Source organism: Trifolium pratense, linkage group LG2, assembly GCF_020283565.1.
Source record: "Trifolium pratense cultivar HEN17-A07 linkage group LG2, ARS_RC_1.1, whole genome shotgun sequence".
Lineage (NCBI taxonomy): Eukaryota > Viridiplantae > Streptophyta > Magnoliopsida > Fabales > Fabaceae > Trifolium > Trifolium pratense.
This window is the reverse complement of record NC_060060.1, coordinates 18,533,023-18,554,783: the sequence shown is the minus strand read 5'-3', so window position 1 is coordinate 18,554,783 and position 21,761 is coordinate 18,533,023. Positions and strand designations below refer to the sequence as shown.

The 21,761-nt window shown below is 36.0% G+C and overlaps 1 protein-coding gene across 4 annotated transcripts; it reads right to left on the bottom strand.

Annotated features, from left to right (window-relative positions):
* Positions 1-1,072: 1,072 nt before the first annotated feature.
* LOC123903804 (protein ecdysoneless homolog) lies at positions 1,073-8,014 on the bottom strand. Of its 4 annotated transcripts, none has more exons than XM_045953435.1 (7): positions 7,875-8,014; positions 7,437-7,504; positions 5,640-6,820; positions 3,584-3,910; positions 2,329-2,450; positions 1,771-1,931; positions 1,073-1,676 (listed from the first exon to the last, which is right to left on the bottom strand). In XM_045953435.1, exons 3-7 carry the CDS (start codon positions 6,752-6,754, stop codon positions 1,497-1,499), a joined length of 1,905 nt encoding a protein of 634 aa, XP_045809391.1. In that variant the 5' UTR covers positions 6,755-6,820; positions 7,437-7,504; positions 7,875-8,014; the 3' UTR covers positions 1,073-1,496. The 4 variants fall into 4 exon arrangements, with proteins under 4 accessions (XP_045809391.1, XP_045809393.1, XP_045809390.1 ...); XM_045953437.1 differs by having other exon boundaries at positions 5,640-6,817; positions 7,875-8,008; XM_045953434.1 differs by having other exon boundaries at positions 7,588-7,983.
* Between the last annotated feature and the right edge of the window lie 13,747 nt (positions 8,015-21,761).

Sequence of the window (21,761 nt, the reverse complement as noted above, 5' to 3'; positions counted from 1 at the left end):
GTGTTTTGTGCTCTCTTTTTCAACATTTATCAATGATTCCGTTTTCCCTCTTAGAAATTGTTTTCTTTAATACCAAACTGCCTGTAAATGAAATCTGTTGAAGACATAGTAAGATTATGATATCCTTAATGAAAGTAAAAGTAAGGAAATATACTATGACTGAATCACACTGCACATGGACGCATGCATACATCCAAATGACTATAATATTTAAAGTTAAATATATTTTTGGCACCTATGAAATACATGAAATTTGACTTTGAGCTCTGTAATTTATTATTATTATTATAATAATAATAATAATAATTATTATTATTATTATTATTATTATTATTATTATTATTTTGCATTCCTCTGAAATCTGAAATCACATGCTGTGATATACAGTATTCATTTTAGAATAGAGAAACAATTTTCATTTTAGAGGTTAATGAAATTATTCTAGGTAGTTACATATTATAGTTTGCATAGCTATTTACAGATTAAATTAATATTCTTTGTAAAACTTGTTGAAATCTAAAACTAACAATATAAAATTTAACCAAAAAAGATTTTCAAAACTGTGTGATAGAATTATGGGCATTTAAATGCCTCTAATCATGTTATAACAGAGAGATGAGGTGACTATCGGCAGCATAAGATATTGGACTTGAAGCCAAGACTTCCAAGACTTGTTACTAGTTATTCTTCTAGGAAGAGGAAATGTGAGGAGTCAAAGTAAAACTAACCTCTAAGCTGGCAGGTTGGTTAGTATGTTGTAACTTGCACCGAATGAGCCAAGAAGAGGTTGTTCTGTTAGGCATGATGGCATACAGGTTGACTGGCTGGATTAGGGATGAATCCTTTTCAATATGATGTTTATGTAACAATGCAAGACTGACAACAGGAATATGGAATTGAGTAATCAGGTACTAACAATTTCTTGGCTTGCAATCCAACCTCAGCAATAGCAGAAGTGGTAGTTACTAATCCAAATATTAAATGAAAAAAGTAATCATTAAGCTATTAAGTGGTTAACACAATTACATAAATAATGATCTTGCAAGTAAATACCAAAATTAACACAAAAGGCTGATATCCCTTCTGTAGGGTCTAATTAATTTGGAAACTTCCATATAAAATCCAAATTGTGAGTGTAATAATGCAACATAACTAGCATTCCCTCTGAATTACATATATTCGCAATATAAGGTTATCCTATTTTCCATTTTACTAAGACTCTCTTGCCACTTGTACTACAGCTAAATAACTTGCTACAGATATAGGTCCTCTTGCTTTTCTCTCAAATAGGGCAAAGAAATAACACTGTTCTACACAAATCAAGCACCAAAACCTGGTGCAATTCCACCTTGAGAGTAGGACATTCCCATATGCTATCTGCTGACTAGGCGACTACCTTCCGGGAAAAAAGATCCTGGTTCTTCACCTGGAGACTACCGTGTTGGAGAATCCATCAACTTTAGAAACATCTAGTAAAAATTACAGTAACGTAAACATCACTTGCTCTTCTTAGCATCTTGCGGGAACTGCACCCCCATGAGCCCAAGCAAATTTGATGCAGGACCAGGAAGCCCTTGTTGGGAAGAAAAGGAATCAAGCAAGCTTTTTAATAAATTTACATCCACATCGACAGGAGAAAAATCATTATCCATATCTTCTGCGGCATGCGATGTTCCCTGAAAGTAAATTTTTAAGAAAGCATCAGTCATATATATTAACGTTTAGAACATTCTTTATTTGTGCAAAAAGCCAAAAACCTAAACAAAATACCTCATCCTTCTTTGGAATTTGTTCATCGGCTCGAACAAAACTTTTCTGAAGAGTTGTTTCCTTTAGTTCTTCATTCATAGCATCAGAATAAGGCTGCATGAAAGTATCCTCTTCACCATTATCCTCAGCAGATTCAATCCCATCACTCTCATCAGAATCATCTATATAATTGTCAATAAAAATATCAGAATCCAAAAGAGATACTAAGATGGAAGGAAGATGTAATAATTGACTGATCAGCGATTATCTATTTGGTTAAATTCCTGTGATCAATTAACTCGCTAGTCCTACAGTAGTATACAAAAACCAAGGTACCAGTTGTTTATGGTTAGCATATTTCATACAGCTCACAGCATCACAAACAACTAAGAAAATCTATTGGTCTATGTTACATTGCTCAATAACAAACTTGAAGAGATAATCAATGCCCAACTTCAAACCATATGGTAGGTCAAACCTGAGAGATGTAAACCCAAGTGTGTGTGCATGTAAACCCAAGTATGTGATCATGCAATGGTCATAAAACAACTCTTTTACCAATAAACATGAAAATCTTACCGAAGTCCAGGTCAGATGACGACCCTTCTTCAATATTACTGTTGGCAGCTTCACCTGGAAATTTCATTACTGATTCCATCTCTTTGAGAAATTGATCCACATCAAGGTCCACTTCCTTATTCCTTCACAAGTGCCCAAAATAAATAGATATCATCATAATGAAGTAATATAGCAAAATCACAAAGGTAATGTTAGAAAACTAGTAAATGTTTTTGGAAAGAAAACTACGTTTTTCTTAAAAATAACAAAATAAGAACCTAATCCCACTGTTGTTGGATGAAAAATGGAAGATGTTCAATGACTCACCGCAAGGAAATGATGAACATAATAGAAATGAAATAAAAAGGATTTAAAAGGCAATGCTTTGAGGAGCAGCAACCTTCCTACCAACAGAACCCTTAATAGTTGATACCCCCCCCCCCCCGTTCTGCTTAGACTTCCCTAGTTTTCCCTTATATTTCAAACCAATTCCACCCATAGTAACAGGAAATGGAATAACCACTACACAACATCGTTTTTTATAACAAGATATCAGCACCTACTTTACCAAAAGTCTATCCGGATTGGGTTAAAAAAACGCATAACTTTGTACTAAATTACTACTTATAGTATTATAGTAGAACTTGTTAAATAAGCTGCAGTGTTATAAGTGGGGTCTAAAGTAACAAGGTTAATTTGGATAGGCAATTCGAGAAGTACTTATTGATGAATAGAATGTCAACAATTTAACAAGGTTAATTTGGCCAGAAATTAAATTATTATAAAAATAGATACCACCTAAATTGATTTTAGCTTTCACAAAAACTTTTGAAATTCTGATTTTTAGGTTATAAAAATAAGCCCATAACAGCATTTTTGGAGTACATAAAAGTATAAAACTTATTTAATAAGCTCATTCAAGCAGGGAAGCAATACTTCATGGTTATTTATTTGGCACAATACTTCATTGGTACTTATTGCAGTAGATAAGCTTAAAAAATCTGAAATTTAATCGCATCCAAACAGGACACTGTTGACTTGTGTGAATCTCAGTCTTGATCAACAGGTTGGAATTTTGGAATTGGACCTTTATAAAATATGGAACTTAATCCATACCAATGGCCAAACAGCATGGATAAATAAACCATTTGTTTTTATGACCCAAATTTATCCCTGAAAAGATACCTATACAATAATAGCTAGAACTTGGAAGCATGCACATCAAATCAAATATGTTATATATAAATGAACATGTAAGCAATTAAACTGAACCGACCTGTCATCAGGAGCTTCAGCTCCCTCGTAACTTGACACCGTGTCAACAAATGCCCGCATGCTTTTTACCACATCACTAGGATCAAACTCATCAGCATTTGAACCGGTAGTTTGACCCTTTTTCTCTTTCCCTTTACTTTTGTGTTTTAAGTCATAAAATTCCATCTCCTTTTGTCTTTCCATGAGAGCAGAATTTAATTCTTCCTCTCCGTTGTAAAGCCAAGAATCATCATCAGATGGAGGAACCACCCAAGCTTTAAATTCGTCCACCGAATCAGGCAAAGCAAGAATTTCATCGATGCGTCTAACAGGAGCACTCATCAAGTCACTGCAACATATTTTCAACTTAGCAAATAGCAATGATAAAATAACAAACGTCTACGGTTGGAAATTACAACATATTAATACTCCACTTTCCAAGTAGCTTAAGTTCATTGAATAGCAAGTAGATTAAGTTCAAAGCATCTTAGGAAATAGTCCTAGCTTAAGTGCGCCCTTTTAAGTTGCATTTGTTCATTTATTATAATTGAAATTAGTAATTGCCATGTAATTTTATAAATTAAGCATGCTGAGAGTGCAAAGAAACTCAACATAAAGAAAATTTCTCTTTCGATTTTAACATGGTATCACAAGCTCCTGATCTAGGGGACTCTAACAACTCTTTAGAAAATCTGACAGGATAGTTTTGCAGTCAGTATCCCCTTGACTGGGCACTACATGCTATCAATTTCATCCTACACCCTCTGGTCCCAATTATAAGAGAAACAACTTAAAAACATTAAAACCAATTAACTCATTTATTGTTTTAACTTTTTGAATTTTTTTTCATAAACAGCCTTATTGTCATTGAAACTTGCGAGACATTAAAGACACCCACTAATATTAAAAAGACCAAAGTTTTAAATTAGGGTAAAAAAAGTAGCTTAATCAATAAATACACCTTAAAAGTTTTAACTTTTTCTTACAAATAGGAGACAAATTTCTCCAAAAATTCTCTTATAATTAGGACCAGAGGGAGTATTAACCACAGTCCGTAACTTTTCTGGAAACAGTCCGTACACTTTCCGGATGGAAACCATCCGCACAGTTTTCGGCAGCCATCCGTACACTTCACGGACAATTTAAATGGTGGTGTTCCTTTATGTTTGACTTTTGTTTGCTCTCTAGTATCTATGGAGGAAGAGATTGTGAAATCCATTTCCTCAAGGAGGAAGCTCTCAAGTCCAAAATAATCAGTCCGGATAATTCCAGAGCATTCAGCTTGCCTATTAGAATTAACTAAAGGTAAACTCGGTCACTTTAAACTTAACTGTTACTGAACCAATGGAGGAAGACCCAACATGTGTTACATGGGATGTGGAAGACTCAATAATTATGGCATTGCTATGGAGTATGGAACTCAATGATTCAAGAGATTAGTGATAAGTTCATGTTTCTTAGCACTGCAAAGGATATTTGGGATGCCATTGAACAAACCTATTCAAAGGCAAAAGATGCTGCCCAAGTCTATGATGTGAAGGTTAAAACATTTGCTGCAAAGCAAAGAAACAAATTTGTTACTGAAGTCTGAACTGAATATGCCAACCAGGTGAAATCCAAATAATCGGCAGTCCTTAAGGAGTTTATTGAACAATATAGGTTCTATGACTTTCTTGTGGGACTAAATCCTAAATTGATCAAGTAAGAATTCAGATTTCTATCCATTCAAACGAAATAACAATAATAACAAAAACAACAAACAACACATAACCTATCCATTCAAACTAAATCTCTCACCAAGTCATTTAACCAGATAATATTTCCTACCTTAGCTTAGCAATGATAAAATAATAAAAACCACACAAGTAAACTCATGAGCTAAGAACAAATAATATCACAAACTAATCCAACTTAAAAACAATACTTGATTTGAAAAACAAAGGATATATTCAATATTAAGACTAATGGTAAATCAAAGGAGTTTTGCTAGTATCTTCTTTCTATAATTTCTATTCAACCGATACAAATATATTAATCCTGCATGTGAGTGAAGGATGAGTTAAGAGCAGTTCACTAACCTGGCTTTGGAATGCAGAGTAGTGTTTCTATAATACTCTTGAGCATTCAGCATCAACCTCTGATACTCGCTGGAACCCGGAAGCAGCCCTTGAAAGTAACCACTTTTCTCTAAGCTTTGCATAAATGCTTCCCAAGTAGAACCCTTCCCTTCAACCCCATCACGCTTCCGCTGCTGATACATCATTTCCAAACCACAAGCAATCTTCAACCCTAACTCCGCCTCCGCATACTCCTCCATCCGGTCTCTCCCTGGCAGCTCCGGGTAAATCTTCGGAGCCCGAAATGTTTGCTGAACAAGCTGAGCATACATAGCCCTGGACATCTTCACAGAAACGCAAACCAACTCCTCCTCCCTCCCTTTTTCCAAAAACTTCTCCATCTTCGCTGCAAATTTCATGGCGTCAATGTCTCTGTCGTAGAAACCTTCCACCGCAAGCGAAATCAAGCATGGCTCGTGCTTAAGAACCCGTGCAACTGACACTGGAACCCTAACCCTAACGGTATGCATGTTCTTCTTAGCACGGTTTGGGTAATCCTTAATACGATTCATAACAGCGGTCTGAACCGATTCAGAGGCTCGCGATTCAGACTCGGAGGTTGTTAGGAAGTTGAGTGAATCCATTAGGGAAGGGGAAGGTAGACGGTTACGAGGGATGATATGGATATGGCCATTACGGAGGAAGATACGGTTGTCAGAGGTGTCGGGATTGAGCCAACGAGGAAGATGAAAGGCGGCTTCAATGAGGAGAAACTCCCCGTCGGAATCCCAAAGCCGGATGGAAAGGGAAGGGAAGTGTTGGGATATGTGGAAAAGGAGGAAGACGGTGAACCATTCATCGTCGAGATTGTCGCCATAGCGGAGGTGGCCGTGGAGGTGAGGGAGGTTGGAGGAGGAAGGGCAGAGACAGGTAGGGTTTGGGGGAATGGAGAGAGAAAGGTTGAAGGGTTGGTGTTGCCAGATGTAGTTAGTGGTGAAGGGAGAAATTGTTTGTAGGATTTGGAGGTGGAGGGATTGGAGGGTGGTGGTGTTGGTGGTGGCGACGGAATCAGGGTATAAGGCGTAGAAAACTGTGTCGTGCGATAACATGGCGGAGGAAGAAGGAGGAAACTCCATTTCTATGCTAATTATTCCCTATTCTCCACTAAACCTCTTCTTCTAGTGGCTGAGATGTTTTCCCTGCTGCAATTATGTAAAAGGCAAGTAAATGAATCAATATTTGAAGAAATATAGTGTTCAACATCAAGCACACAAATCTTCCCAGGTTCATCAAATTCCAAATTAATAAAGACCCATATTTAATTTAAGGAAATTGCGAAGGGCATATGTTAATTATATTAATTCAGTCTTAAAAGTTGTGTAATCAAATTTTTAAAAGTAGAAAAATGGCTTTTTTCAATGCAAAATTTATACTTTTGAATTTTTAACACATGCAATTAGGGCACAAAGTAACAAGACCCTAAATTCCCAAGCATCATCTAGTTGTGTAATCGATTTTTTAAAAGTATAAAAATAGCTTTTTTCGATGTAAAATTTCTACTTTTTGAATTGTTTAACACATGCACTTAGGGCACAAAGTAGAAAGACCCTAAATTTAATACCTAAGCATCATCCAGCTGTATCAATGGAGATATACTTGAATCATAATTACTAGTCACAAGTTACAGTATCAAACTCTCAGAAAGAAGATTCTATTAGATAATCATAAAAGCGACAATGAAAACAGTTAGACTTGACACGCTAACCCAACCCACTGAACAAAAAGAAACAGGGAAGGAAGAAGAAGGGGAAGACAAACCTGAAAGTGCGAACAGCCCGGGGAGTGGCGGAGTGACCGACGAGCGTGACGGTGGTGACGGCGGGGAACTGTAAAGAAAAGGAGCACGCTGTATTAATAATAAGTTTGAAAACCCTAAACGTAAAAGCTGAAAAATTGAAGCAAAGTGAACCTCGTAAGTCGATCGAAAAATAGAAGAAAAGAACGCTGTAATGATAAGTTGTTAAACGGAACTCCAAGAAAGGGAGTGTTTGCTTCACGAAAAGATAAACATCGCTGCTTTGCTTACTTTAATAGCCTTTTTTTTACAACTATTAATTAATTATTTATTAGTTGTGAAAATCTGTTTTTGGCAAATATATTGTAGTTAATTTTTGGATCTGAGAAACATGACAGATGACAATGTTCTTTTAATGGATTGAATTGACTTGTTAGTTGTGGGATGGAAACAGAACTTACAGTCACGACGGCGAGAAACGGTGGCACTCTGGTGAGGGAGAAAACTGAACTTACAGTCGTGAGGGAGAAGAAGAGCGTGTTCGTGTTGCGTTCTGTTGGCTGGAGAATAAAAAAAATAAAAAAATACACGTGTAAATATCTGATTAAGAACGGTAGGAACATGACTTAGGGTACTGTACATAAGTTTTGTCTTTTTTACTTAACTAGAACATCGACCCGTGCGGTGCACGGGTCTAATTAGCTGTAAGATATATAATGATTAAATAATATATGATAATTTCAATAATGTAAGGTATATGAAAAAAGTTGAGTAACATTAAACGATAGTTCAATAATAATTTTGGATAAATATTCATACAAAGAAAATTATGTTATATTACGAAAGACTTCCTTATAGACCACGAAGTCTTAGTCGTATCTTCACCGTCGTCATCGATGATCAATATTTTTAATCATTTTCTAGAAGTAACTCTTGAAATTGCAACATACAACTGACCATGTGAAAACACTGGCGATGAAAGATATATCCCAACATGCTTTAAAGATTGCCTCTGACTCTTATTAATAGTCATCGCAAAAGAAATCATTATAGGAAATTGTCTCCGTTGAAATTTAAAAGGAATTATCACGTCAGATGGTGTCAGAGAAAATCTAGGTATGAAAACCTGATTACCAATATTACTTCTTGAAATAAATTTTCCTTCAAGAGCACGTTTTCCCAATCTCGTAATAATAAATATTGTTCCATTGCATAATCCTAATTTTTAATTCAAATTCCTTAATAACATAACTGGAACTCCAACTTTAAGTCTCAACTTGTGATTTAGAAGTCCCGACGTAGAAATCGTGTTAAAAAAATCGGGAGTATGAACATCATCCACTGTTTGACCGTCTACATTTTGTGTGAGTGTAGTATCATAACTCAAGTATGGTTTTTCTTCACCAGAAATTAAATCCAACATATAATCATTTATTGTGTCGACTATTGAATTTTTAGGAGCTAGTATAGCTCTATTTTGGAAATACGTTATATCGTTCATGTTTTGTAAAAATTTGGGATATGTGCTTTCAACGATAGAAGCAAGAGGATCACCTGAATTTGGAATCAATAAATCTGATGGAATGTCAAGTTCTAAATCATCGTCGTTTTCATCTCCAATTTCCCCATCGCCAACACCCAAAACCCATTCAGAAAACAATTTTCTTTGTTCAACGTCTGCACTCGAAATACCACCGAGAAGCCTCTTGTTTTTACTTAATGTTAAAACTTCACAAAAAAATTTTAAGAACCGAAGAATTAATAGTAGCATGAACAACTTCTGGCCTTGTACCTTTGGGTATTACTGGTAGAATTTGTCTAAAATCTCTGCCAAAAACAACTTTTCAACCGAAGGGAATGTGTTTATTGTTTTTTATCAACAGACTTGAGAATATCTTTTAAAGTTCGATCAACAACTTCGAAACAGTGTTTGTGCATCATTGGTGCTTCATCCCATATAATGAGGTTTGCTTTTTGTATTAATAGCGCCAAAGGGCTTTTAGGAACTATGATACATGTTGAAAACTCGTCAACATTTAGAGGAATACAAAATCTTGAATGTGTTGTTCTACCACCAGGTATAAGCAATGTAGCGATCCCACTTGAGGCAACTGTTAAAACTATCTCACCTTTTGAGCGTAATGCGACTGACATGACCCTCCAAATAAATGTCTTCCTTGTACCGCCATAACCACAAAGAAAAAACACACCATGTTTGTTTTCGTTAAATCTTGTCATGATTGTGTCATATACTTTATGTTGCTTTGAAGTCATAGTTGACATCAATCTAACATGTTCCTCAGCTAATGATTGTTTGTTATAATTCAATTCGTCGTGTATTAAACTATTTTGTATATCAGGAACTAATGATGTGTCTGCTCTAGGCATTGGAGGATAATCTTTTAAACTCTTCCCACAACTACGTAACATCATCTCAATATCTCTTAGTGCATATTGTATCAATTGATCATCGGTTAATATTAAATCTGCAATATTAAAATCAAAATAATGAATGTGATTAGTGACATGACTATGATTGTGTTTGGTTGTATTGCAAAAAAATTGATTTAGCAGAATTGAGTTTGATAGATTTGATTTTGGTTAAAAGTGAGTTAAACAGAATTGATTTATGTTTGGATACATTAACGTAAAAATAAAGGGTATTTATAAAAAATATCAATTCTTTTTCCATTAATCTTTTTTGACAAAATTCTTTTTCCAATTTTAAAAAACTACAATTTAATAAACTGCATAATAAATAATTTAAAAAGTGATATAAGTAAGGTTACATAAGACATTGAAATGTGAAAGATGGTTTTTTTTTTTAATAGATTTAAATATTGTTGAAGGTGTTATAGTATGAGAATATATATATAACTTTTCAAATCACACGTGATAATAACTTTCCAAATCTCACATGATAATTATTCTCTAAATTTATGATCCAGTAGAAAAAAAATCATTGATCAGGAAAGACATAAAAATATTTCGTGATGAATAATATAGTCAACAATAATTTTGATATGATATACTTTTAAAATTGATGGTGCTTATCAATTATTGCACATAATTTTAATCACAATTGGTATACTTGTCATAGTGGTTAGAAATATTGCCTTGCATTGAAGGATTGCGGGTTCGAATCATAGTTAAGACAAAATTGTATTATTTTTTAATAAAAATTACATTATAAAATGGAGGGAAAATGAGAAAAACGAATTAGGGTTTAGAATTTGCTTATGTATACAAGCTTATAATATAAAAGATTGGAGTTGGATAGGTTGTTTGAAAGGAAAAAATTTAGATTTATAATTATTATACATAGATACATGATTAATATATAATAATATTTTTATTGTTTCAATTTTTTTCTATAACTTATTTTACTAAATTTTTTATAATCTTTTTATTTTTTTTTTCTTTCTATTTTTATGCATAAATTATTTTTTTAATTTTATTATATTAGAAGTAGATATTAGAGGTAGATTATTATTAATATTATTATTATTATTTAAAAAAAAAGGAAAATAGAAAGAAACGTAACAATAGAAAGTTAGAAGGATGTATTCAATTAGGATTTTAAGGAAGTTTAATAGACTTTTTTTATTGAAAAAGAGGCTTTGTCTAACATGCACCACCACATTAAGGGAAATGGATTGTCTCCGGTGCATATTTCACTGGAGGGTATTCAGTGACAATCTCAACTCTTCATTGTTTTTTGTTATGATTGAATTGTTTGAAAAAAAAAATTTGAATGGCTTGGATTTAATGGGAGAGTAATGTGACATGAGAGGACCTGCTCCCCCACATTAAGTGGTGCATGGTGAACAAGTTAGTGATATTGTTATAACGAATACGAATTTTACAAAATTTACCGTTGGATTGAAAAGCATTCGCATTCGCATTTTACAAACCCTAAATTTACGTTCAGCATTCCTCTCCTCTCCAATTGGTTGCAAAGCATTCGCATAAAACTCCCTCAGCAATACAGCATTCCCACTATCCTCAGTCCTCTGCACAATTTGATTCAGTTTCTTCCACCACCCCCCCCCCCCCCCCTTTTCATTAATTTGTTGTGCAAGTTCGGGCACAGCAGCCAGCACATCCTCACCAAAACCTTTTTCCAGATTAAAGCAGAAATGACGAATCTTATTGTACCTTTCTTCGCAATCTTCTGTAATGAACTTGAAGTTGTAAGACCGTAGATGAGGTGGGACCGATTCTTCAACAGTGGCCTGAGTAGTGAACACTTGAGTGGGAACCCTTGCAGACCTTTGGGCTGTGGTTTTAGAACCACCACCCTTAACCAATCTTTTCTTCTTGAGTGGTTGTTCTTGAGAAGCAGAAGTATCAACAGCCTTACCCATTCCAGCACCCCTTTGTGGTCTTGAAGACATTTTCTTGTTTGGTTGAGATTGGGGAAGTGTAATTTGGGTTAAGAAGATGAAGAATTGAAGGTTTAGGAGGATGATTTGATGATTTTAGAGTTGGGTTTTGGGTGAAATGGGTATGAAAATTGGTGAGTGAAATTGGGTTTTTGAGTGGGATTAGATGTGAATGATGATGAAATGGGTTTAGATGATGAAGATTTGTGGTTGATTATGAAGATTTGTGGAGGATTTTTGTGGTTTGAGGGTTTAGATTTGGTGGGTTGGTGGTGTATTGATGGTTGATTTCGTGGGAAGAGGAAGAGATAATGATGGTGATTAATGTTGGTTGAATGGGGAAGAGAGAAAGCTGAAATAGTTTAATTTCAAAAACACGGTCTTCCAGAATAGCTGCGTCATGCGCAGAGATGTTGCGCCATGGCGCAGGAAGCAGAGACAATTCACATTCTTTTTCCTTTTAATTGCGCCATGCGCAGAAGTGTTGCGCCATGGCGCAGACAACAGAGTCTTCAGCCTTCATTTTTACCAGAATTGCACCATGCGCAGAACAGCTGTGCCGTGGCGCAGACAACAGCAAGCAAAGTCCTCCTTTTGTCCAGAATTGCGCCATGCGCAGAGAGGCTGCGCCATGGCGCAGGTTGCAGAGACAATTCTTGATTCTTACATTTGAAATGCGCAGTAGGCTTGCGCCGTGGCGCAGGCTCTGTTCTGCTACCCTGTTTTTCTCATTCTCATGCATCTTCCACTCTCCTTTGGTTGCTTGGCCTGCACATACATAAAAACACAAAAACAAACAGAAATATTAGTACTAAAAACGTTGGGTTGCCTCCCAACAAGCGCTTGTTTAACGTCTCGATGCTTGACGTGTCCAATGTCCCTAAGGATCATTGAAAAAGCATGCCACATTGTGGCGAATGAGCTTTCCTCCCCTGACTTGAATATTTCCACGGCCCCATGTGGACAAACCTCCTTGACCACAAAAGACCGGACCACTTAGACTTGAGTTTTCTGGGGAAAAGTTTGAATCGGGAGTTAAACAATAGAACCAGCTGTCCGTTATGAAACTCTTTAGGTACCAACTTTGCATCATGGCACCGCTTGGTTCTAGCCTTAAACAACACCGCATTCTCATACGCCCTTTCGTGCCATTCCTCCAACTCGTACAGTTTTAAAAGCCTTGCTTGATCGGCAAGAGAAGCATCCAAGTTCAGTTGCTTCACTACCCAATACGCTTTATGTTCAAGCTCAACCGGCAAGTGGCATCCTTTCCCATAGACAAGCTAATACAGTGAGAATCTCAAGTGAGTTTTGAAAGCTGTTCTATAGGCCCATAAAGCATCATCCAACTTAGTTGACCAATCCTTCCGATATGACGAAACAGTTTTTTCTAAAATCTGCTTGAGTTGGCGGTTAGACACATCGACTTGCCCCGATGTTTGGGGATGGTAAGGTGTCGCTACCTTGTGCTTCATATTGTACTTAGAGAGCAGATTTTCAAGGTGTTTGTTGATGAAATGTTTCCCCCATCACTAATGAGAATTCTTGGAACACCAAACCTTGTGAAAATGTTCTTCTTGAGGAATTTCACAACAGTGGCTGCATCATTTGCTTGGCAAGCCAATGCTTCTACCCATTTGGTCACATAGTCAACACATACTAGAATGTGAAGATTAGAATGGGATGGTGGGAAGGGACCGATGAAATCGATACCCCATACATCGAAGGGTTCAACCTCCACCATCGCTTGTTGGGGCATCTCGTCCCTCTTGGAGATCCCTCTTGTACGTTGACACTCATCACAAGCTTTCACATATTCAACACAGTCTTTAGAAGATGGTGGGCCAAAAGAATCCGCTTTGTAAGATCTTTGCGGCTGTCCTTGGACCACTATGATGGCCTCCACATGGTGAATTGTGACAGTGCCACATTATGCTTCTGATTTCATCATCGACCACACACCTTCTAATCATCCCGTCATTACTCATCTTGAACAGATATGGATCATCCCAAAAATAGTGACGAGAATCCGCAAACAGCTTCTTTCTTTGTTGAGCAGTCATATCCTCTGGAATGATCCCACTTGCTTTGAGATTTGCTATATCACCAAATCAAGGAAATTCAAAAATTGCCAACAGTTTTTCATTGGGGAACTCACCTTTGATGGCCTCTTCCTTGTCGGTAACTTTGGGATTGCTTAGCCTAGAAAGGTGATCAGCCACAACATTCTCAACCCTCGTCTTGTCTTTAATTTCCAAATCAAACTCTTGTAGGAGTAACATCCACCTCAACAATCTAGGTTTGGAATCACCCTTTGTCAACAAGTACTTAAGAGCTGAATGATCTGAAAATACAATTACTTTGGAACCTGATAGATAAATTGCAAGTATACAGTTATCGTCAAGTAGTAATTAAGATATCGTGTCCACGAGGATTGTCTTTAACTTTGAACCAAAACATTTAAACCAATGCTTTAAAAGAAAATAAAAGAATATTTGGGGGTTTGTTCATAAGAATTTGTTGAAAACGAATATTGGAATTTTATCGAATGGTTGACTGGCGATTAGATCTCTTCGGTTCATTTCATAGTAATTTGTTTGGTGAATCATATTATATACTCATGGACTACTCAACTAGTTTCAAGATTGAATCAATAAAATGATTATCACCAATCTCTTGATAATAATCCTCTCACTTAATCACAACTCCCCAATCTCTTGAGTGAATTTGTGTTTAAGTGAGGTTTTCACAAGCATTGATTCCTAAATCACAATCAATAAACCTAAATATCTAAAGTGATTATCAATTGTTCAATCATTCCTAGATCCATAGGTAATTTCCATTCTCATGATAAATCAACTATTAAGTTCATCACACAATTTCGTCAAATTATATGATGCATTAAGTGCAAGAAGTAATCAATTGAAACTAGATCATAATCCAATTGCATACAATCAAATTCACATGGTTCAAACAAAGAACAATGAAAATCCCCTAAAAATCCAATTTAAGAATTTAGCCAAACATAGTGAAAGAAGAAATTACATGGATGAAAAGAATTGAAATCTTCATGACAAGAGGAATTGGATGTGTTTCCACACTTGATTCCTTGCTTGGATTCACCTTCTTGTTGCTTGAACTCAGCTCCAAAGACTCGCTTTGATCCAAAATTTCGTCCTCTTCAAAACTAAGTTGAATTTGCTTATATAGTAGAAACAGGGCAGCAGCTGCGTTTAACGCAGCAAGTCTTGCGTTTAACGCAATGGACAGTAACCCACTTGGCAAAATGAATATAAATTGCGCTATGCGCAGGCTCGTCACGTTTTGCGCAAGAAGCAGGAGCATATCAGGGCAAGAAACAAGCAGCTGTGTGGCACTTAATATTTGCTCACGTGAAACGCATGTAGCAGCAAGACAAATGGTCACCAAGTAGCCTTTTGAAAGCCACTTGATGATAACATACATGTTGCTCAATGTCAAAGTCTCAATACATCAACAAAACCTCTTTTATTGTGACACAAACTCTCTTCTATTTTCAATGCAATTTACCATTTATTCCGAAGCTTAGAACCATTAAATTGAGTCACTTTTAGTGTGTAATAACGGATTTATCAGAACGAATTAGATATGAGGAACCTCTCATAAAGAAATATTATTCAACGAATAGAAACAGAAATAGAAACTGCCTCAGTTTCTGCCTTGTGGGAACCATAACTGACTGTGTTCTGTGTGCATTCCTGTGAGAATATTCAATAATAAACAGTTGTAATTTGTTTATTTATCCTATTGGCACAAGTTTCTATCAGAAAAATAGAAATCAAACGTTAAATGATTGTTCTGAACACGGTACATGATAACGCTGCAGCAACCGTCAGCCCAATTGTCTAGATCATCAAAATCCTTTAAGTAGAAGAAGCAACCTCTCCAACTCTCCACTTTTATGACTCAATGCATCCTAAGTAGAAGAAGCAACCTCTCCAACTCTCCACTTTTATGACTCAATGCAAACAGAAGATATACAAATTTTTGGATTCAAATTGTGTCCAGCTTTCTTAAGACAAGTTATTAATGTCTTGACATGTCTCTATGGTTTCAACACCTTGGAGTCTCCTAAGATATTGTTCAATGATATTCATTGATTGCTCATTTTTTATGCCATCAGTTTTAAGTTCAACTTTGCTAATGTGTTCTCCTTTACTTATTATTAGTACAGGTTTAAACCATGTGTCTACTATAGCTTCCATTAATTGATTATAGCTTATGAGTATAAATAAATGTCCCATTATTGTAGAATGCGATTGAGCAACATTCGAAAACATACTAGTAACACTTAACCACTTCAAAACATTTCTCTAAAGAGATGTAAAAAAATCACAGTAAAAAAAAATAAATGATTAGACGTTTCATTTATTCCACAACTGCCTAAGCACATCAAAGAATCGATATGTAACAAGCCGCATCGACCTAAATTATCTTTTGTTGGCAAACATGTAATCGAACAATATCAACGTAAAAAATGAAACCTCCAAATGAACTCCTTATGTAGCAATATTCTAACTAAGTGACATGAGTTAGGAAATGATAAACTCCCTTCTTTGTGTAACCTTCATCAGGATCAATACTCCACAACCAATTATCGCAGATATTCACCTACAAAAAAGAATTTTTCAACACAAAACAACACTCCATCACAACTCCTCTTTTAAAGTAAAAAAGTAGATGTCTCCGCACTCTCCTCCCTCAACACCTAGTCCAACCTGCACATTTCAGCCAGCGAAACATTATTATTCACTGATAACTCAAAAAGCTAACACAAACCGGCTCTCCTTCCAACCACCGATCTTTTCAAAACAAAGAGTTATACCTATCATCCACCTTTCTTTTTGTTAGATAATAAAATAATAGGTTATGTTATTGGGCTTGTTAGTTTAGAGTCCATTAGGTATATATATATATATATATATATATATATATATATATATATATATATATATATATATATATATATATTCTCTAGTAACTCTTTTGTAATGTTAAGTTATTAGTATTCTATTGAAACTCTAGCCGTCTTTCTCTTTTCCTACTATTTGTGTATTTTGATTCTAACACTTTTAATATTGTCCTTCAACGAAAATTATCACTTCACCTTATAAAAATTGACATATGTTTTATGGAAATAAATTTTTACCGGGTGAGTTAGCATTTCGTCACGGCCAAAAGATAGTTGAGAGCTTGAAGCTAAAGAGAAAGAAAAAGAAAAGTTATTATTACTGAAAAGTCATCTCAACAGAATAAAATAAACAAAAAAGTTTAACACAACACACATTAAAGTAAATAGATAAATTAAAAAACAGAGAATGGAGAAAGTGATGAGGCAACAAGAGAAGCTTGAATTTTCATACATATATCAATGCAACCAACCAACAGCCACACTCCAGGGTCATTTTGGTAACTCCACTCCCACCTCCTTCACCAATCACCATCACTTATGCATGTATTCACTCTTTCAACACTCATTGTAGCTACTACTCTTTGTAATAAAATTGTCATCTTTATTCTTTCCAAAATATAAATGCGCTTGATTCTATCACTAACATTTTGTTCAAAAAAGGTGACAATGGAAACAGGGTCGAACTCAGAATCATTGAACAAAAAGGTTTTTGTTTCAAAAAGTGATCACAATCCAAGAAACTTGGGTTCATGGGCGGAGAAAACCGGTTTTGTTTGTGATTACTCGGGAGAAGCAGGGTCAAGTGGAAGTGAAAAGTTTGAACTTTTTCAAGAGAGAGGAAGAGGGTCTTCATCTTCTCCAGAGATAGAGATAGATCATGTTTCGGGGCGAAGGATGAGACGGAACAGGGATGCATGGTGTTGTTGTTGGTTTAAGTGTTTGGGAAATAGAAATGTCAAGCCTGAGTATCTGATAAATGAGAAATCATAAGATATGAGGTAAATCATCATAGCGTGACATTGTTTGTTTTGATTTTTTGTTTTAATGCAGTGTCCATTTGATTCAGACAAGACTTCGTCACGTTATAGACCCAGAGGCATTAGTATTATGGTCACTTGAATAATAATTATATGTGTAGGCTTATGTATACTTTAAATTTGTATTATATCGATATATTGTATCAATTCAAATGAATATTTAATTATTTAAGTTAAAAATAAAAAATTGTATTGTGCAAACTGCAAAGGAATATACTACTATGATTCAATAGTTTTGCTTAAATTTTGATAATATTTATTAAAAACCATTTAAAGATTTTTATATAAACTTAATATAATAACCAACACCTAACGACTCGTGCATATGCATCAGTATTTTATTATTTTGTGGATCCAATAGTTTTGTGATCTGACTTATACATTACATTTAGTGGTCATTTAAAATTTTTAGGGGTCTGTAACCAAAAAAAAAAAATATTAGGGGTCGCGGTTATAAGTTATTAAGTTTTGAAAGTTAAATTAAGAAACAAAACCAGTTGCTTGTAAAAAAAGAAAAAAAGAAACAAAACTGGTTTGAGTAAAATAGGGATTTGGATGCTCTCCAATTTTCCCACATGTTTTCTCTTCTTTTACTTAATTTAATGGTTGATTTTCTCTCCTTTTTATTTTTTGTAATTTATCAACGCTTAAATTAAGAAAAATGAGAGAAAACACACTACAAGAAAACATTCATTTACCGGCGAAAGTTACTGGCGGTTTTGGCCCTCTTTAGCTTACTGGCGGCCTAAGCCCCCAATAAGTATAAAAAACGCCAAAAACTAAACAAATATTATTTAAACAGCAAAATTTAAACTTACTGGCGGACCTGGCCGCCAGAAACTGGGTTTTCTATTAGTGGCGGTCCATGCCGCCATAAAAGTGTGCGGACGAGACATTTACTGGCGGTCCTGGCCGTCTGTAATTGTCTTTTCAATTACCGGCGGTCCAGGCTGCCACTACCTATGCAAGAATTAAAAAAAAAACAGTTGTACACGCCTTGAAAATCGCCCAGCCAGTACTGTCGGCCTTGGCCGCCGCAAACATGTTGGGAATTTAAAAAAAATAGTCGTTGGCCTGTCGTCCTTAGGCTTTGTGGCGGCTTTGACCGCCAATAATCTCCTTGAAATTTGCCCAGCCATTACTATCGGTCTGGGCCGCCGCAAAATTGTTGGGATTTTTTAAAAAAAAGACCGTTGGCTGTGTCCTTGGGCTTTGTGGCGGCTTTGACCGCCAATAAGCTTCAAGACCAGCTGATGACCTCTCGTCATACCTATTAATCTATGCTTATTTGAGGGACATTAGACTCTTTTTAAGTAGTTTTGTTATGAATAAACAAGAGAAATCAACCCGGATTTGAGATTACTTGGATCACAAGAAAAGTAGGAAAATTATGCAGAAGTTTGAAGTTTTGCACTATGCTGGGGGCGTGGCTGTTTCACGCGCAACGTGGTGCCTGTGCAAAGAAGAAGTTTTCCCCTGCTTTCACTACGCGCAGCGTGATGGCTATCACGCGCGGCGTAATACCCTGCCTGAAGATGGAGTTGTCTCTGACTTAGTCACACGCGGCGTGAGATCTATCACGCGCGGTGTGAAGGAGAAATTTGTACTACGCCGGTAGCGTGAGTCATTTGACGCGCGGCGTAATACCTGGATTGAAGATCTTCTCCTCTCTGACTTGACCACGCGCGGCGTGATGGGCAATTACACGCGGCGTAGCGTTAATTTCAGTAACCACGTGCAGCGTGGTAGATCTGGTGCGCGACGTGGTTGCGATCTGTTTTTAAAGAAACTTCATTTTCTGGAAAAGGATTCGAAACTTTGGAGCTGAAACCTGATTTTAAGAGTTCTAGTGCATAAATTGGGGTGAGATCCTGCGTTCCAGTGGCTAGATTCAAGGAGTTCAACAGCATGGGAGCAAATCTTGTGAAGTTGGAGGTTGGATCCTTGCTTGTCACCATGAGGAACTAAACCCTCATAATGGTTGGATCTAGAATATGAACTAAACTGATGTAATCTCATGTAATTCCTCATATTTGTAATGAAACTCTCTTGTATAAGTGTTATTCAATGAATGTCAGTTTTTAATGCTTTACAATTTCTGATCAACTTTGCAATGATTTTAGATTTTGATTATGTATGAGAATATGAGTTAAAATCCGACATGAATTCATTGAGCACTTAAGTGTTTCCGGTCGAGAGATTGAAACATAGAGTGTAACATAAGATCAACGCACTTTTAATTACTCCGTTACCGGTAGCTTCCATCCAAGAGATTGGAGAAGTATCGGTAAAGGATAGGGTGGATTTATCAAGAGATTGAGATTCATCATATTGTTGATCTAATTGTGACACTTGAGTGGTTCATTACGATATGATTGATTGCATGCGATTACCATAGTTTAGGGAGTTTCGATGATCCAACCTCACTCTTTTATCACTGATTACTCAAACCGTTTTCTTACCAAACAATTACTCAAACAAACCCCCAAACATGTGTTTTAAGTTTACTATGTTTATAGACACAATCATCTTGATTGAACAACACAATCCCTGTGGATCGATATCTTTTTATTACTAATTGACGACATTTGTACACTTGCAAAGAGTCAATCAAGTTTTTGGCGCCGTTGCCGGGGATTGTTGATTGATTCAACAAGGCAATTGTGTCTATTTTTCTGTGTTTTATTTACTTTTTCTGGTTATTATTTTTCTGTCAAGAGATTTCTACTTGTTTGCTTTATTGTGCATGCGGAAAACAGGTCCGAGTGAGCTGCAATTTGATCCTGAGATAGAGAAAACAGCTCGAGCAAATAGGAAGGCAGCAAAGGAAGCTCTACTAGCTTCTAGACTCGAAGCTACGTCAAGTGGTACTCAAATCTGTCAAGAGCAGAATTTTTCTAATATGGAGGAAGAGCAACCGGTTCATGAACAACCACCTCCTTCACCACCGAGAAGGACTTTAGGTGACTATGGAAGGAGAGACAACGGTGCATTGGCCAACCAAGGTTTTCAACCGGCCAATCCGGTCTCTTTTGATATCAAAAACACGGTGCTTTCGGCGTTAAAGGAGAATCTGTATTCTGGCTCTGAGTCACAATGTCCAAATATGCACTTATCTCATTTCTACAAGGCGTGTGATTACATGAACATGGTGGTTATACTGTTAGTGGCATTTCTACTGGACAACACTGTCCCGGGAAGTAAAGAAGAACGAGGCGTGTATATATGGTCGAGAGCTGAAGACGTTGCCGCAGATGCTTCACTGCAATCTGAATACTCGCTGCTAAAGAAAGTTGCATGGTGTTGCTGTTGGTTGAAGTGTTTAGGGGTCTAACTTCGGACATTAAGAAAAGGTGACAACTTCTCTACCCATTACATCAAAATGGGCAGAATTAGCCCATCCTAGTTGGCATTAATCAAGACCATTCATTTCATCTTCCATCATTTATGATATAAAAAACATGGAAATACTAAATTAAAATAGTATAATTGCAAAAATACCCACTAAATTTTAACATTCATTTTTCATCCCATCTTCTTCTTGAAGATTGCAAATAAACTTCATTTTCTTTTTCAACAAAACTAAAATATTCATTTTTTTTTATATGATTTTCGTTTTCTTATTTTTCAAATTTTCGAATTTTAATATGCAACAAGCTGAAGTGAAAAATTATAAGGCTTATGTAGACCATGATTGTACGAATCTAATGCCACAAATTTTGAGTTTTTTCAACAAACATGGAGGAAGAAATGAAAGAAAAACTATCTCTTTAACGGGGTTAATAGATTAACAAATTTCTCATTAGATCTCACGTTTTGATGTTTGATACTTTATAATTTTGTGTTAGAATCAATAGAAATCGTATCCTGATCAAAACGCACAAAAAATCGCGAAAAACAGAGCTGAAAAATGCAAGATACTGCGGCTGGAGCTTGACCCGCATTTGACCCATCACTGTTCATGGGTTGACCCGC

Bases quoted from the DNA above. Each gene is read 5' to 3' on its own strand.
- LOC123903804 (XM_045953435.1), bottom strand. From the start codon at position 6,754: ATGGAGTTTCCTCCTTCTTCCTCCGCCATGTTATCGCACGACACAGTT. The intron at 2,451-3,583 runs GTCGGTTCAGTT...GCACTTGTGAAG, and splicing joins GCTGAAGCTCCTGATGACAG to GAATAAGGAAGTGGACCTTG. The intron at 1,677-1,770 runs GTATTTTGTTTA...ATTTACTTTCAG, and splicing joins AAATTCCAAAGAAGGATGAG to GGAACATCGCATGCCGCAGA.